General features: G+C 43.5%; 1 protein-coding gene across 3 annotated transcripts in view; it reads right to left on the bottom strand.

Moving 5' to 3' along the window:
- Nucleotides 1-13,687: 13,687 nt before the first annotated feature.
- The window catches only part of ASB13 (ankyrin repeat and SOCS box containing 13), a 51,083-nt gene continuing 46,088 nt past the window's right edge, over nt 13,688-18,682 (bottom strand). The window contains exons 6-7 of one of the 3 annotated variants that reach the window (XR_010731893.1): nt 16,788-18,349; nt 13,688-16,388 (exon numbers count right to left, since the gene is read on the bottom strand). Coding sequence is in view for 2 of the 3 variants with exons in the window: in XM_066279825.1 (XP_066135922.1) it covers nt 18,222-18,349 (128 nt within the window). In the remaining variant the exon portion in view is untranslated. Of the gene's footprint in view, nt 16,389-16,420; nt 18,350-18,682 lie in introns of those variants that run through there. The other 2 variants (XM_066279825.1, XM_066279824.1) reach the window with 2 other exon arrangements.

The raw sequence follows: 18,682 nt of genomic DNA, 5'->3' as shown, positions 1-18,682 counted from the left end.
TTACTCTGGGAACCTCTACTCCATTAACATTAGTCTGAGCGGAAAGTTAAACAGCCCACTGGTAGGATCCAAGCCCCCGGTTCTCACTTCTGCCAGGTCTGAAGTCTGCGAGTCATCTTTCCAGTTGTGACTTGGCCACTACACTGCTTCTGCCTTCCGGCTCCAAGAACAGGGTCAAATTCCCAATCCCTTCAGACTTTGAACACTGACTATAGGAGGGACTGTGTCTTATAAGGAGGTCCATACTGCTCTCCTTTGTCTGTAGCCAGGAGACTGCAGGATTTGAGGCAAGTCAAAGCAGCTCAAAATTTGAAGGGAAAATTCTGATTCTCTCCCCGGCTATAAGTGTGCCTGGATACCAAAGAGAGGCAGCTGGGAGCCCCAAGTTCCCTCTCCACCCTCTGATGTCAAAACGCTTTCACAGATAGAGTCAGCAGGGAATGGAAACTCAGAGCGTCCAAGTCAGGGGATGGTATGTATTTGCAGAGTAGGGATGGCTTTAGATGAAGCAGGGTCCTGGGCTGAGTGAGGGGTGGCCACTGGACAACCTGCTCCATCTCTTGACCCTTGTCTCTTATTTGTTTTTTGTTTTTTTTTAATGGCATCACCATTTTCCTAGACACTCAGACTTGAATTCATGAGACCACCATCACCACGCAGACAAATCCACATAGTCGCTCAGTCCAGTCAGCTTTGTCTCCTAGTTGGCAGGCGCAATTGTCTTCATTTTCTCCCTCGCGGCCATCTCTTATCACCTCCCCTCAACTCCTAAAAAAATTTCTAACACACCATCTCTGCTTGTCTTCCTGTCTTTACAACACATATGTTTCTACCCCTTTCCTCCCCTAAGTATAATCCTTCAGACGGCCCCCTCTGTCTCCAGGACAGAACACCTCCACCTTCTTGCTCCAGCACTGAGGACCCTGCCTTCTTTGCCATCGTGCTTACTGATTCGGCACCTCATGTGCCCTGTGCCACAGTGGGTAGTTCTTCCCTTTCTTCCCTGGCTCTTCCTGTATAGGGACCGCTGTGGACCCCCAACACTCATTTCACCCCAATGATTAGTCTAAGAAAATCTCTATAACTTGCCAGTGATTGGTTCAGGAATGAACATTATACAAATCTGTGCAATGTCTGCTGAGTGGGGTGGGGGAGCTATAAAAAGATGAGGGATGTCTGCTGGGGAGATTTAGGGAAAGCTTCCCTCTCCATAAAGAATCACAGAAAAGAGATGATCCAAGTCTTCCTCTGGACACTGTCTGGTCGGTGTGTGAGGCTGGCATCACAGCCCGGAGGGTGCTGTCAACCTAAGACTCAAAGCAGAGCTGAGGAAAGGGCCGTGTGCTTGACAAGGGCCTTGAGCAATTGACTCAGGCCATCCTGCAGCCTGCCCCACAGCTGACCTCTCTGTTCAGCAAGAGAATACATTCCTCTTTGAGTCCGGCGTTTCTCTGAAGCCCAGTATACCCTAAACCAGGGGTCCCTAAACTATGGCCCGTGGGCCGCATGTGGCCCCCTGAGGCTATTTATCCAGCCCCCACTGCACTTCTGGAAGGGACACCTCTTTCATTGGTGGTCAGTGAGAGGAGCATAGTTTCCACACAGCTACCCTATGTCTTTTGATTGGAACATTTAATTCATTTACATTTAAGGTTATTATTGATATGTAGTTGTTTATTGCTCCTGAAGGACCCAGCTGTGGTGGCAGCAGCAGCACTTGGCCAGCAAGGCAGTCAGGGCAGAGCCCAGAGAGGCAGCTCGTGCAGCAGCAGCAGCGGCAGCGGGGGGCAGAGGCCGAAGAGGCCTCCCGTGCACCCACAAGGCCAGAACCCTGTGGAACAAGGTGTCACCTGTGCCAGCGCAGGGCAGACTCCAGCAGGGTGAGGTGTCCTGCGTGCCCATGGGGGGTGGAGCCCGGCAAGGGGTGCTGTGTACCCACAGGGGGCAAAGCCTAGTAGCCTGTGCTGCGAAGGAAAGGGGTAGAGCCTGAAGAGGTGTCCCACATGCCAGCAGGGGTGGAACCCAGTGAGGCAAGGAATCCTCCGTGCCCATGGAGCAGCCCAAGCTGCAGCCCACGAGCCTGCGCTGGTGCCCGAGTGCCTGAGGAGGAGGCAGTGGAGGCAGAGAGGGCCCAGCAGAAAGACCTCATATCAGGAATAGAGAAGCCATAAACACTGGCCAAGAGTAGATAAAAGCCAGCCTAGGAGTGAAACTAATCGTTATAATGGCATCAGGGCCTAGCAGAGGCAGCCACAAATTCTTGATCGCCTGTAGCTCCAAGAAGGTTGCTAAGGGCCAGTCAAAAGCAGTGAACCTCCCCCCCCCCGATCTGCACCAGGTTCCAGCCAGGAAGGTCCAGGGCTGGTACATCCAGCGGCCAGATATGGAGATCATCAGATCAGGGCCTAACAACCATAGTTAGATTGGTATCTAGTCTATACAGAGACAAAATGAGAAGACAGAGAAGTGCAATTCAAATGAATCAACAAGAGAAATCCTCAGAAAAAGAAATGAATGAAATAAAAATAAACAAGATACCAGATGCAGAGTTTAGAATAACAATTGTTAGAAACCTCAAGGATCTTAGAGCAACAATAGATGGACAGAAGTAGCACCTAAACAAAGAGATAGCTGGCATCAAAAAGGACATTAAAATGATAAAAAAAAGAGTCAGACAGAAATGACAAACACAATATCAGAAAAGAAGACTACACTAGAAGGAATTAAAAGCAGACTAGACGAAGCAAAGGATCGAATCAGCAATTTAGAAGACAAGATAAGCAAAAGGATGGAAGCAGAACAGCAAAAAAAAAAAAAAGATCAAAAAGTCTGAGGACACTCTAAGAGAGCTTTGTGACAACATAAAGAGAAACAATATCCACATAAAAGGGGTTCCTGAAGGAGAAGACAAAGAACAAGGGATAGAGATCCTGATTGAAGAAATCATAGCTGAAAACGTCCCTAAATTGATGCAGGAAAAGGTCACACAAGTTCAAGAAGCACAGAGAATTCCATTAAAATGAAACCCAAAGAGAACTACACGAAGACACATCATAATTAAAATATCAAAGCTAAGAGATAAAGAAAAATACTAAAAGTTACAAGAGAAAAGCAGTCAATTACCTACAAAGGAGCCCCCATAAAGATGCCATCTGACTTCTCAACAGAAACACTTGAGGTCAGAAGGGAATGGCAAGAAATATTCAAAGCAATGAAGAACAAGAACCTACAACCAAGTCTTCTTTATCCAGCAAGGCTATCATTTATTGAAGGAGAAATAAAAGGCTTCCAGACAAAAAAACACAAAAACTCAAGGAATTCATTACAACCAAAACAATGCTGCAAGAAATGTTAAGGGGCCTATTGTAAACAGAACAAAGGGGGGAAACCTAGTAAAGAGAAATGCATATTTAAAGAAGAAAATGGCCATAAACAACTACATATCAATAATAACTTTAAATGTAAATGGATTAAATGCTTCAATCAAAAGACATAGGGTAGCTGTGTGGATAAGAAAACAGGACCCACACATATGCTGTCTACAAGAGACTCACTTCAAAACAAAAGATACACAAAGACTGAAAGTAAAGGAATGAAAAAAATATTTCATGCAAATGGCAATGAAAAAAAAAAGCTGGGGTAGCAATACTTATATCTGACAAAATAGACTTTAAAACAAAGGCTGTAGTAAGGAATAAATAAGGTTACTACATAATGATAAAAGGAGCAATCCAACAGGAAGATATAACCAATAAAAATATCTATGCACCTAATATAGGAACACCTAAATATATAAAGCAGACTTTGATAGACTTAAAGGGCGAGATCAACAGCAATACTATAATAGTACAGGATTTCAATACCCCACTGACATCACTGGATAGATCCTCAAGAAAGAAAATTAACAAAGAAACAGAAGATTTAAAGGACACACTAGAACAACTGGACTTCATAGATATCTTCTGAAGCTTTCACCCTAAAGCAGCAAAATGTACCTTCTTTTCAAGTGCTTATGGTACATTCTCTAGGATAGACCACATGTTAGGACACAAAACGAGTCTCAATAATTTAAGAAGATGGCAATCCTATCAAGCATCTTCTTGGATCACAATGGCATAAAACTAGAAATCAACTACAATAGAAAACCTGAAAAACACTCAAACACTTGAAAACTAAATATCATGTTATTAAATAATGAATGGGTCAACAATGAGATCAAGGAAAAAATGAAAAATTTCCTTGAAACAAATGAAAATGGACATAAATAACTCAAAATTTATGGGACACAGCAAAAGCAGTCCTGAGAAGGAAGTTCATAGCAGTACAGGCATACCTTAAGAAGCTAGAAAAGGCTCAAATAAACAACTTAACCCTGCATCTAAAAGAACTAGAAAAAGAACAGCAAGTAAAGCCCAGAGGAAGTAGAAGGAAGGAAATAATAAAGATCAGAGTAAAAATAAATGACATATGGAAACAACCAAAAAAACCCTTCAATAGAAGACTGGGTAAAGAAGATGTGGCCCATATACACTATGGAATACTACTCAGCCATAAGAAATGATGACATCAGATCATTTACAGCAAAATGGTGGGATCTTGATAACATTATACGGAGTGAAATAAGTAAATCAGAAAAAAACAAGAACTACATGATTCCATACATTGGTGGAACATAAAAACGAGACTAAGAGACATGGACAAGAGTGTGGTGGTTACCAGGGGTGGGGGGAGGGAGGATGCAGGAGGGAGGGAGGGAGAGAGTTAGGGGGAGGGGGAGGGGCACAGAGAAAACTAGACAGAGGGTGACGGAGGACAATCTGACTCTGGGTGAGGGGTATGAACATAATTTAATGACAAGATAACCTAGACATGTTTTCTTTGAATATATGTACCCTGAATTATTAATGTCATCCCATTAACATTAATAAAAATTTATTTAAAAAAATAATAATAAAAAAATAAATGACATAGAGGCTAAAAAAATAATACAGAGGATCAATAAAACCAAGAACAGGTTCTTTGAAAGTGTAAACAAGATTGATGAACCTTTAACCAGACTCACCAAAAAAAAAAAAAAAGAGAGAGGACTCAAATAAAATTAGAAATGAGAGTGGAGAAATAACAACTGACACAGCAAAAATAAAAAGGATTGTAAGAAAATACTATAAAGAACTGTATGCCAAAAAATTAGACAACCTAGGTGAAATGAACAAATTCCTTGAAACATATAATCTTTCAAAAATCAATCTGGAAGAATCACAAAACCCAAACAGACCGGTTACAACAAATGAAATCAAAATAGTTATCAAAAAACTCCCAACAAACAAAACCCCTGTGCCATATGGCTTCACAGGTGAATTCTACCAAATATTCAAAGAAGAACTAACTCCTATCCTCAAGCTATTTCAAAATATTCAAGAGGAGGGAACACTTCCAAGCTCCTTTTATGAAGTGAGCATAATTCTGATTCCAAAACCAGGCAAAGACATTACAAAGAAAGAAAATTATAGGCCTGATGACTTTAGATACTAAAATTCTCAATAAAATATTAGCAAACCAGATCCAGCAATACATAAAAAAAAATCATACATCATGATCAAGTGGGATTTATTCTGGGGAGGCAAAGCTGGTACAATATTCACAAATCAATCAATGTGATTCATCACATAAACAAAAGGAAGGATAAAAATCACATGATAATATTAATAGATACAGAAAAAGCATTTGATAAAATCCATCACCCATGTATAATCAAAACTCTCACACAATGGAAGAAGATATTTGTAATACGTCTGATAAGGGGTTAATAACCAAAATTTATAAAAAACTTGTAAAACTCAACACGAGGAAGATAAAAAAATCCAATCAAAAATGGGCAAAAGAAATGAATAGACTTTCTCCAAAGAGGACATACAGATGGCCAATAGGCAGATGAAAAAATGTTCAACATCACTAGTCATTAGAGAAATGCAAATTAAAACCACAATGAGATATCACCTCACACCAGTCAGAATGGCGCTCATTAACAAAACAACATATGATAGATGCTGGCGAGGGTGTGGAGAAAAGGGAATCCTCCTGCACTACTGGTGGGAATGCAGACTGGTGCAGCCACTGTGGAAAACAGTATGGAGATTCCTCAAAAAATTAAACATGGAACTGCCCTTTGACCCAGCCATCCACTCTTAGGAATATATCCCAAGAACACTACAATACTGATTCAAAAGAAGAAATGCACCCCCATGTTTATGGCAGCATTGTTTACAATAGCCAAGATCTGGAAACAGCCCAAGTGTCCGTCAATGGACAAGTGGACTAAAAAGCAGTGGTACATATACACAATGGAATACTATGGGGCCATGAAAAATAAGGAAATCTTATCTTTTGCAACAACATGGATGAACCTGGAAACTATTATGTTAAGTGAAATAACCCAGGCAGAGAAAGAAAAATACCTTATGACCTCACTCATTTGAGGAATCCAATGAACAATGTAAACTGAGGAACGGAATAGACAGAGGAGAGATCAAAGGGACCAGAGGGAAAGCGGACAGAGAGAAAGGGGATGATAGGATGGGATCAGAGAAGGGAAAGAGATTGGTGAAATTATATGATATATACATAACAGCGTTATAGAGAGCAGGAAAGCAAATCCTGGAGGGAAGCAGGGAGGGCGTTGGGTAGAGGGGGTAAGGGGAATATTGAGGGGAACACAGGGGAGGGGATGTATTCGGGGGGACACTAGAATCTATGTAAACACAATAAATTAAAATCAATAAAAATAAATAAATTAAAAGCTACATTATTGCTGACATGTACTATGTACAGTGTGTCCGTAAAGTCATGGTGCACTTCTGACCTGTCACAGGAAAGCAACAAAAGACGATAGAAATGTGAAATCTGCACCAAATAAAAGGAAAACTCTCCCAGTTTCATACCTATTCAGTGCAGTTCGATGTGGGCTCATGCACAGATTTTTAGGGCTCCTTAGGTAGCTATCCCGTATAGCCTCTACAGACTCGTCACTGACTGATGGCTACCAGAACGGGGTTTCTCCACCAAACTGCCGGTTTCCTTCAACTGCTTATCCTACCGAGTAATGTTATTCCTATGTGGTGGCGCTTTGTTATAACATGCTGATATTCACGTTGCACTTTGGTCACGGATTCAAATTTAGCGAGCCACAGAACACTGAACTTTCCTCTGCACTGTCCACATCTCCACTGGCATGGCCGTGGGCTGCTCTGCTGTATACACGGTGTTACGTCATCATCTGCGCACGCGCACATGCTGCCACATCATCCTACAGAAACTGGGAGGGTTTTCCTTTTATTTGGTGCAGATTTCACATTTCTATCATCTTTTGTTGCTTTCCTGTGACCAGTGAAAAGTGCACCATGACTTTACGGACACACTGTAGTTAGTCCTATGATGGTTGTATCTGTAGTGAATGTACACAGACCTTTGTGTTGTCATTATTCCCTAAACAATACAGTATAGCAATGATTTATATAACAGTTACATTGTTTTAGATCTTGTAAGTAATCTAGAGTAGATTTAAAGTATACAGCAGGCCTGACCAGGTGGTGGTGCAGTGGATAGAGCATTGAACTGGGATGTGGAGGACCCAAGGTCAAAACCCCAAGGTCGCTAGCTTGAGCATGGGCTCATCAGCTTGAGTGTGAGGTTGCTGGCTTGAGCGTGGGATCATAGACATGATCCCATGGCCACTGGCTTGAGTCCACATGTTGTTGGCTTGAAGCCCAAGGTTACTGGCTTGAGCCCAAGGTTACCAGCTTCAGCAAGTGGTCACTTGCTCTGCTGTAGCCCCCCAGCCAAGGCACCTATGAGAAAGCAATCAATGAGAAACTAAGGAGCTGCAACGAAGAACTGATGGTTCTCATCTCTCTCCCTTCCTGTCTGTCTGTCCTTATCGGTCCCTCTCTCTGTCTCTCTCTCTCTCTGTCTCTGTCAAAAAAAAAAAAAAAAGAAGAAGAAGAAGTATACAGCAGATGTGTGTAGCTATATGGAAACACTCTCCATCACTCTGTATCAGGAACTTGAGCATCCTCGGAGTTTGGTATCTGCTGGGGTCCTGAAAACAGTCCCCTGAGGATATAAAGGATGAGCTTATTAAAAAAACACAAAAGAAAACACAACTGACGGCAGCATGTCATCATTCGCTGATAAGCCAGATTTTTGTGATGTCTCTGGATTTCTTCCATTCATCAATCATTTCCTTCAGCAGTTGGAACGTCCTGTGGAAAATTTATTCACACCTGGTCTAAGGTAAGCTGCAGTCTGTGAGCACAAAGTACACACAATTACGGTGATCAGTTCCTGAGGTCCAAATGCTTGGCTGCAGCTGGGAGTCTAACCAAATGGTGGCAGAGAGAAAGGCACAATTGTACTCATGATCAGCAAAGTACCTTCCCAGACTTAAAACCTGCAAGATGCTCACAGCAGGGTCCACAGTGGAAAACAGCCCAGCTGTGTCTGGCATCTTGAGGCACTGTCTCCCTGAAATATTAGACTTCAAGGACATTTCATTAAACTGGGTCTAGAAACAAAAATGAGGAGCCTGGTGAAGAGGGAACTGCAACAGACTAGAGCAGCTGTCCTCAAAGTATGGCTCTTCCCCACACCCCACCAGCAGCAACACTGTCCCCAGGAACTTACTAGAAATGCAGATACTCAGGCCTACCAAAGACCTACTGAATCAGAAACTGTGTTTTTTTTTGTTTTTTTTGAAGCTGGAAACGGGGAGAGACAGTCAGACAGACTCCCGCATGCGCCCCACCGGGATTCACCCAGCACGCCCACCAGGGGCGACGCTCTGCCCACCAGGGGGCGTTGCTCTGCCGCGACCAGAGCCACTCTAGTGCCTGGGGAGGCCAAGGAGCCATCCCCAGCGCCCGGGCCATCTTTGCTCCAATGGAGCCTTGGCTGCGGGAGGGGAAGAGAGAGACAGAGAGGAAGGAGGGGGTGGGGGTGGAGAAGCAAATGGGCGCTTCTCCTGTGTGCCCTGGCCGGGAATCGAACCCGGGTCCCCCACACGCCAGGCCGACGCTCTACCGCAGAGCCAACCGGCCAGGGCCCAGAAACTGTGTTTTAACAAGCCCTCCAGTTGAGTTCCCCAGGAAAACAGAAACAACAGGATGTATATACATGTATACAGAGAGAGATTTATTATAAAAGGATCACACAATTATGGAGGTCCCAGCCCTGGCTGGTTGGCTCAGCAGTAGAGTCTTGGCTGAGCATGTAGAAGTCCCAGGTTTAATTCCCAGTCAGAGCAAACATGAGAAGCGACCATCTGCTTCTCCACTCCTCCCTCTCCTCCTCCCCCTTCTTTCTCGCTCTTTCTCTCTCTCTCTCTTCTCCTCCAGCAGCCATGGCTCAATTGGCTCAAGCGAGTTGGCCCCAGGCACTGAGGATGACTCCATGGCCTCACCTCAGGCCCTGAAATAATGGAGCAGCAGCCCCAATGGACAGAGCATCACCCTGTAGGGGGCTTGCTGGGTGGACCCCGGTCGGGCGCATTCGGGCATCTATCTGTCTCTCTGCCTCCGCACCTCTCACTTATAAAAAACAAAATTGTGGAGGTCCCACAATCTGCCATCTGCAAACTAGAGACCAAAGAAGCTGGTGCTGTAGTCCAGTCCGAAGCTGAAGGCCTGAGAACCCAAGGGAGCCAGAGGTTTAAGTCCCAATCTGACGACAGAAGAATAAATGTAGATGTCCCAGCTCAGTAGTCAGGCAGAAAGCTAATATACCCTTCCTCCACCTCTTTGTTCTATTCAGGCCCCCAACAGACTGAATGAGGCCCACCCACAATGAGGAGGGTGATCTGCTTTACTGGGTCTACCAATCCAAATGCTAATGTCTTACAAAAACACCCTCACAGACACCCCCAAGACAATGTTTTACCGGCTACCTGGGAATCTGTTGGCCTAGCCAAGTTGACACATAAAATTAACTATCACATTTCTCATAAAACCCCTTCCTCCCAACCCACCCTGAGGCATCCTGTTCCTATTACTCCAGATAGTAACTATCAAGACCAAATTTCCAACATCTCTTTAATCCCTAAATTATTTCCTTCTCATCCAACTTTTGCTCAATAATTTGAGAAACTTATTTTTCACTCTTTCATTTTATCTCTCACTCTCCCATTTTTGCCCTCAAACTGGCCTTTCTGGTGATATATAGTTGTCCCGGAAGCACAGCTGAGTCAAGGAGAAGGACCATCTTTACTCTGATGTCACCATTAGAAGAATGACCTGTTACAGACTTCTAAAACCCCTCCTAGTACCAAGATGCCTTTGGCATCTTGATAAAGGTTTCTACCCTCCTCTTTGACCTCCTTCTGCTTTTCTCAAGTTCAGCACAAATCAAAACATATTTGATATAGCATTTTGCTATGCCTAGTCACAAGATTTGGTAATGTTCCTTCACCGTGCAGCCTTTGGGCTCCATGGACCTCTCTGTGGGAAGTGGCTGCTCACTCCTGAGTGACCTTCCTGACACCCTGGGCAGAGCCCTCATATGTGCAGTTAGCTAGCTGCCATCCTCCAGGTTTTATTCCACTGTGACTAGGTCAGACTCTCCCAGAATGCTCTACCATCACAGGCAATTGATTAAATGCTTCTGGAATAAAAAAAATATATGTTGTTATAGGCTGGCTTGGGAACTTGTAATATTTCCTCCTATGAAGAAGTATGTTTAAATAAGAGCAAAAGGCCCTGTGCCAGGTCACAGTCTCCTTGTTATAAGAAACATCATTTGGTTTTATCAAGTTTTTGCAGTTGTGCTACCCTGTTTTGGGGCCGCTAGATCAGACAGTCTGGGGGGGGGCTCATAACATTTCAGGTGCACCTACCTGGGCCTGGAAGTTGCAAATATGGGGATTTGGGTTAAAATCATCCAGCCTTTCAGGTAATATTGCTCTGATTAGTGCCATCTTCATCTAAAACTGCACCCTACCACCAGCCTGATCTGAGCGGAAAGTTCCTGTCCCTACTGAGCTTTGGCTGCTAAGGGAAAGGGGAAAGTTCACCCTGGAGCAACATCCCACCCTACAATAGTTGCCCTCCCAGTTTTTCCCATTACTAGGCAACCAGTACGTTCTGACCTGGTGACCTGCTGTACCTGGCCTATGGTTCCTACTCTACTCATGTATGTCTAACTCCTTACTATTACTATATCAGATACAAAGCTTTGTAAACTACATAGCGCCATGAATATAAAAACTATCGGGGTTTTTTTAATGTAATTGAATTTATTATCCCAAGATTTAAGAAGGTCATCTCTCTACTCTTCTCTCCCAAGAGCAGAATTAGCTCTTCCTTCCTGTTTGTTGCTACATTTCTAGATAGAGCACTTTTTCTTGTGTCTGCTTCCTGAGAAAAAGTGAGAACCTTCAAGGCCAAGATTTGTGTTTATGTTGAGTTTTGTTTTGTTTTTGTATCCTTAGTGCCTAATAGAGAACCTAAAATAGAATAACTTGAGCAGAAGAAAGGGAGAAAGGATGGATGGATGGTAGATGGATGGATGGAGAAAGGGGCCCAAGAAATGAGTGGATGTTTTTTGCTTGTCTCTTCTAAACTTCTGTCTCTAACAGTGGAATGAATTTCAGGATTCAAATTAACAAGAAGCGAGGGACAAATATACAGTGACGAAAAATGATTTGACTTTGGGTGATGGGCATACAACACAATCAATGTTCAAATACTATAGAAATGTTTATGAAACCTATGTACTCTTATTGATCAATGTCACCCTGTTAAATTTAATTCCTAAATAATAATTTAAAAAAAAAAAAACAGCAGTGAGCATTTTCATGTTGATCACACAGAAAGCAGAGAGCTGTATATCCTGGCTCAGAGTTCAGTTGCAAATTCTTTCTCAGCTCTGAGGTCTGTGGTCACAAGAACCACACACCTGGAGACCAGCTGCTGGGAAGTAAACTTTTATATAAATAAATGTGTGGGTGTAACAGCAAGAGAGAGAGAGCTGTCATGAATCTTTATGGTTTCAAGACATTTGGCTTTTAGGAGGCAGCCTATTTAGATTGGACCAACTTAAGACATATTTTCACTCAAATTGCCAAAGATCATAAGACTTTCATGCCAACATAACTGGGACTTAGCTGTCAGTGCCATGTGGTACCAATGATGAGAAAAGAGAAAAAAACAAAGACTCCAGGGTCTGGAAGTACTTTCCAAACCATTACAGGGAGAGCAGTAAATGCTACAGTGCTGCCCGGAGGGGAAGAAATGCCCCTCAGCCTGCTACACCCTCAAGATCCCAACCCAACTTACATCTGTAAGACAGCTCAGCTGCCCTCAGCTGGTGCGCTTTGTGTTTAGAGCCAGTTTGGAGGTCATTTTTGTGAATAAAGGAACTCAACTGCTCAAAAGTAAAGAGTGTTACCCCCTAAAAAGGAAGAATGATCGGTAGTTCTAACCAGGTGGCCTAGGGGAGGAAGTGGACATGAAAAGCATTCTTTCTGTCCCAAACAACTTCAAAGCTGTGTGCAGACTCATCTGGAAGTATGGGCGGGTTATCACACATGGCATTTATGTGAAAGCATCAGTGAGGGAAGGAGCAGAAGAGGAGACTCCACTTTCTTCCCTGGAGAGCAGAGGGGACACAGGGATGACAGAAGACTGCTGGCTGACTCACTTCTTCTCTACACCTCCCTCCCCCAACTGCAGAGGGCAGGCAGCACCCAGGAGCGGCTGCACCTTCCTGCTGTGAAATGGTTCCTCAGTTTACAGGAACTGGTTTCAGTCTCTCCAAGGGATAGGACTTGAAGCTGGAGACTTGGCCCAGAGCCACATTTAGAAGGTTCACAATATCAAGGGAGTGAGTCATGCCATGGCAGGACAGGCTAACCAGAGAGAGGGGTAAAGAACTTTACCCAACTCTTCCCTTTCCTGAGATAAAGGCAGGCCCTGTGAGCCACACAGAACATTTGGGGGTTTTAAGTCTTCTAGCATATCCATGAAAGTAGCTACAATCTGTCTCTTCATTCCAAAATGAGGTTGGTCAAAGAAAAAAGCATCAGCACCTATTATGGAATACAAAATCTTTTAACCCAAAATATGATTTTGTAGCCAATAGGAAGCTGAAAGGTATTCTTAAACAGAATCCAGTTAATAACTCTCACATAGGCCCTGGCCGGTTGGCTCAGCGGTAGAGCGTTGGCCTGGCGTGCGGGGGACCCGGGTTCGATTCCTGGCCAGGGAACATAGGAGAAGCGCCCATTTGCTTCTCCACCCCCCCCTCCTTCCTCTCTGTCTCTCTCTTCCCCTCCCGCAGCCAAGGCTCCATTGGAGCAAAGATGGCCCGGGCACTGGGGATGGCTCCTTGGCCTCTGCCCCAGGCGCTAGAGTGGCTCTGGTCACAGCAGAGCAACGCCCCAGAGGGGCAGAGCATCGCCCCCTGGTGGGTAGAGCGTCGCCCCTGGTGGGCGTGCTGGGTGGATCCCGGTCGGGCGCATGCAGGAGTCTGTCTGACTGTCTCTCCCCATTTCCAGCTTCAGAAAAATACAAAAAATAAAATAAAATAAAATAAAAATAACTCTCACATAGGTAGCTTTCTTTTTTTAAAAAAGATACTTCTTCCCTTTGTCCCTCCTCTGTACATTAAATTTTCATTATAAAAAAAATACAGAAACATGTGAAGAATGAAATTATTTATTCACTACCTACCATGAACAAATAGCAACACTGTTTATTTATATTTGCTTCTTGTCTTTTTCAAAGAAATGAAATATCACAGAGAAATAAAGTCTTTTTTTTTCCCTATTCCCAAGTTACAGGCATTATACAAATATCTTATACAACTTCTCCCCTATTGATGAGGTCTTTTACTATTACAAAATTGCTGCACTAAATATCTACACATTTTTCTTACACTATATCTGAGAGTTTCTCTAAGGTATGTTTATAAAAGTAGTACTAAGCACATGTGCTATATACACTTTTAAAAATTGATTTGAGAGAGAGAAATACTGATTTGTTTCTCCACTTATTTATGCATTCTTGGTTGGTTCTTGTATGTGCCCTGACTGGGGATCAAAACTGCAACCTTGGCGTATTGAGATGACATTCTACCCACTGACCTATCTGGCCAGGGCTTATGCACTTTTAATGGTACTAGATATCATCCAATAGCTCTCCAAAATCCAGGAATCAGGTTATACCCCATTAGCAATCTATGAGTTCCCATTAGCCCGTATAGCCCATCAACATTAAGAAACTCTCAGACATTTTAGTATTTGTGAAACTCATGATATATAATGGTATCATTTTGTTTCATTAAATATTCACTAATTTGGATTTCTCTGATCATGACCAACCATCCTTTCCTATTAGGAGACATTTGAGATTTCCTCTTTTGTAATCTCCTCTTTACAATCTTTGCCTTTTTTTTGGGGGGGGGGGGGTTGTTAATCTTTTTCTTAATGATTTGTAACAGATCTTTATAGGTCCTAGCTCAGTGGTTCTAAAAGTGTGCACCAGGGCACACTGGTGCACCCTAGAAGATTTTCAGGTGTGTACGGTATTCCAGAGAAATATGTGCCTGTTGGAGACCAAAAAACCAACAAGGTTTTGCAGTTTAGATTTTGGGGGACAGAGGTGTGGGGAATTGGCTCTAACCTGACAGTCTGCCCAACCCCCACCTCACTTGCCTGATTACCTTGTAAAAGGCTGTTAAGCTGTGGTGCTGGATTGTTTACACTACCCCCACCATGGTCCCTGGAGGAGGCAAGTTTCTTCTATCCTTTGTTTGGTGTAAAGTTAAAATGATATGTATGGTGGGGGTTTTCTGCACTCAACACAATTAAGAGTAACAAAAGAGGAATTCTTCAGTGTATTGATGAGGAAATGACAGTTTGCCTTTCAAATATATGCCCAAACATTGAAGAAATCATTAGGACATTAGGCTCATGTTTCTCATAAACACAAGAATGAAAAAACTTAACACATTCATGCTGGGATTTGCCAAATTTACTAAATCTTATTAAGAATGTATCTATATACATAAAAAGATAACTTTTTTGTAGTTTTTTTATTTTTTAACCCCTCTTTTTTACGAATTCTAAAAAGCAGAACTCAAAAAATGTAACATAAAAATGTTTTTTAATGTCAGAATTTAATTTTATCGTATTTATTCCATTTAATTACCATAAAAGCATGCTTGACTTTATATATTTTTCTTTAATATCTGACTTAATTATTATAACATATTTCTCAGAAATTTGTATATAGTGCGCTTAAAATTATTTGTAGGATTTTGAATGTGTCCTGACTTCAAAAAGTTTGAGAACCACTGCCCTAGCTGGTTAGCTCAGTGAATAGAGCATCAGCCAAGCATGTAGATGTCCCAGTTCAATCCCCAGTCAGGGCACACATGAGAAGTAACCACTGGCTTCTCTTCCCCTCCCACTACCCCTTCTCTCTCTCTTCCCCTCCTGCAGCCAGTGGCTTAATTGGTTCTTGAGCATCTGACCCAGACACTGAGGATAGCTCGGCTCTTCCGAGTGTTGGCTTCAGGTGCTGAGGATAGCTCAGATGGTCCCAGCATCGGCCCCAGACAGGGTTACTGGGTGGGTCCTGGCCAGGGGACATGCGGGAGTCTATCTCTCTATCTCTCTATCTTAACCTCCTCTCACTTAAAAAAAAAAAAAAAAAGACCTGTAGACATTTTGATTACCAATCATTTATCTATGTTGCAAATGTCTTCTCTAAATCTTTTGGCTGCCACTGAGTTTTAAAATGTATACTGAGAGGTCTTCTGAATGTATTCCTCCTGAAATAGGTGGTAGTATCCCAAAGTCAGAAGAGAGTCATTACACAGCTATAAGATCTACAAACACCAATAAAACCATAGACCATATAACTTTTACACTTGGGGAGCACATTATACTTTTCAGGGCATCTTTTAATCACCTAATTTCAGCCTCAAAACACCTATGAGTCTAGCATTTCTCATCTGTAAGATTCAGTGGTTGGTCATCAACATCCTCTTAATGAACAAAGTCTGCCTTCTATCCTTCTTCTGCAACTGGGGAGACTCAGGCACAGAGGAGTGGAAAAGCTTGTCCAGAGTCACACCCCTACTTAAGGGAACAGGCAGGTTATTTGTCCATTACAGCTCAGTAAACTGGGGAGGAAGGTACAGACTAGGAGGAGGCCTAAAATCTGTCCCCTGACCCCTTGGGCATCTCTCCACATGATGGTGGCACTGAGAGAGGCAGGAAGATGGGAATCGGACAGGCACGGCTCTATCGCTTGACCTTCCAATCAATGTACAGGGAAGATGACAGCGGCCCCTCTGAACTCACACAGGATGAAGTCCATCCAGTGTTTCCGCTCCTGACAAGAAAAGAGCCATGTGAACACAAGGATGGACTCTATTCAACACCTTTTATTGAGCAGCAAGTTGGGAATAGGATTCAGTACTCTGTGTACCCAGTTATAGAAATGTTAGCAGCTCATTGCTAGAAGCAAGTTTCTGTTACAAATATGAAAAGGCAGAACCCAACACATTTTTTATATTGTTATTAGTATATACAGAAACACTGATTTACCCAGAACTTGTATCTAAGACTGTAACCAAATGGGAGTGGCTTTTACCCTCAGCAGAAACCATGGCTGGAACAGTGAGATGGAAAATAACTGTGCAACTACCATGAAACTTTCCATCAGACCCGAGGCCCTATTCCAGGTAATTCTGTGCAGACACATCTGGTCATAGAGCACATGTGGCATTACCTTGGCCAATTCAGGCTCATTCTATTCCACATTCTCTGGAAGAATGTGGCAACGTCCACATTTCTGGGGTGTTCCAAGTGGTGTCTTCTCTGTTTCCCCTGAAACCAAATAGATGTGAACTAATTATGCAAAGTCTCCTAGTTTAACTCCCTGATTTTTCCTTTTGAAAAAAATTATGATACAGAATCTTGGGCAAACAAATGCAGTCTGAATATTTTTAATTGTTCACTTCATGGCTTATAATGTAGAACTACTTATTTCTATTATTATAGGAACAGATTGCAAAACTCCTTCTTTCCCCATCTATGATAATGAGCCTGACTCCTATGCAGTTCAAAGCACCCAGATAGCGCCTAAAGCACAACAGACGCTCCACAAGGATCTGCAGAATGCACGAATCAGGGGTTGATAACACCCACTGGGTGCTGGCAACCTCTCCCACCAATTTCAGAGCTTCAAGGAGCTAGCAAAATTTAGGGTAGTAAAGAATTCATTTGGCAACCATAGAAAGATGAAAAATGATCTCCACACCCTTCCTAATAATCCTTCACATTGGAAATGACTACTCATGGAAACGTGCTAACATGCCTTCACATTACCTTTGTTTTAAAGATTAACAAAATCTATGTTAAAGCCTATATATCTTCTGAAAAGTTTTTTGTTTTTTTTTGTTTTTTTTATCTCTCACATAAACTTTTTAAGTTGAGACCTAAAACTGAAGAAACACTTCCTATGAAGCACAGTGTTGGCTGTGCAGAATGAAGACCTGAGCCTTCCTCCGCAAAGCCCACACACAGCCCCTGAGTAATGCATACACCTGGGCACAGGTGAGCCTGGCAAAGTGCCCACCTTGGCTCCAGAAAAAAGCATCTAAGTGGCAGGATATCACCAATGCAGCCATCCTGGGCCACATAGTCAGGACCTCACTTCCCTCAGGCACCCTCCACACCCCCATACCCCCACCCCCGCACCCGCACGGCAGCACAGGCTCCTCCCTTTGACCCCCTAGGGCTGCCTAGTGCTGAACCAATCAGCGATAGCACCAGGCTCCTCGACCTCCCAGGCATGTGGAAACCAGCCGCAGTACCCCAGCCCTGCCTGGACTTCCCCTGTGCTCCCAAGTCTTTCCTAGGAGTCCTTCTAAGGAAGGTCGGTGAAAACAGGACAACTGGATGGCTGAGAACACCAGAGTCAGAGACAAGTTCTGGGAGAGTCAGCACAGGGCCACGTCTCCCACAGAAGTTGAGGCAAGGCTCTCCAATGCCCGGACTTATTTTCCAGGAGTCCGCGGAGAAGACGAAACAGGATGGCCAACAGGGACTCAGGGAACATTGTTCTATCTATAGCAACTGAGGGCCTCAGGCAAACAACACTGGGCTCAGCAAGGCCAGCAGCCCGGGTCCACCAGCCCACAACCGCTCCCACACCTGCAGCTCAGTTGTAGGAAAGGTAATCGATGAGCCGGGAAGGGATGTTCAGCTTGGCGATCTTCTCTAGCCCTCTGACACCGGTGGCCCTCCTCAAGCTCACCCTGCAGAGCTGTGACAAGGTTAAAGGTGTCTCTGGAAAAAGGGAACAGGAAGCACATGAGGTTAGCTTGACATAGATGAACATAGATTAACATCCTTCAACTTAAAAATATGAAGAACTGGAAACACCTCCCTTTTCCTGGAAATAGGACATGCCCTGCTTGCAAGCCTTCTCTGGAAGGCTACCAGGACAGCCAGGGCCCAAAGAAGCAAGAACAGAAAATGGAATTCCAGTGATGGCCAGGGGCATTTCATTTTGTGTGGGGTTTTTTTTTTTTTTTTTTTTTTTTTCTCATTTTTCTGAAGCTGGAAACAGGGAGAGACAGTCAGACAGACTCCCGCATGCGCCCGACCGGGATCCACCCG

This window comes from Saccopteryx bilineata, chromosome 5 (genome assembly GCF_036850765.1).
Source record: "Saccopteryx bilineata isolate mSacBil1 chromosome 5, mSacBil1_pri_phased_curated, whole genome shotgun sequence".
In the NCBI taxonomy this organism is placed as follows: Eukaryota; Metazoa; Chordata; class Mammalia; order Chiroptera; family Emballonuridae; genus Saccopteryx; species Saccopteryx bilineata.
This window is presented reverse-complemented; position numbering and strand designations above follow the sequence as displayed.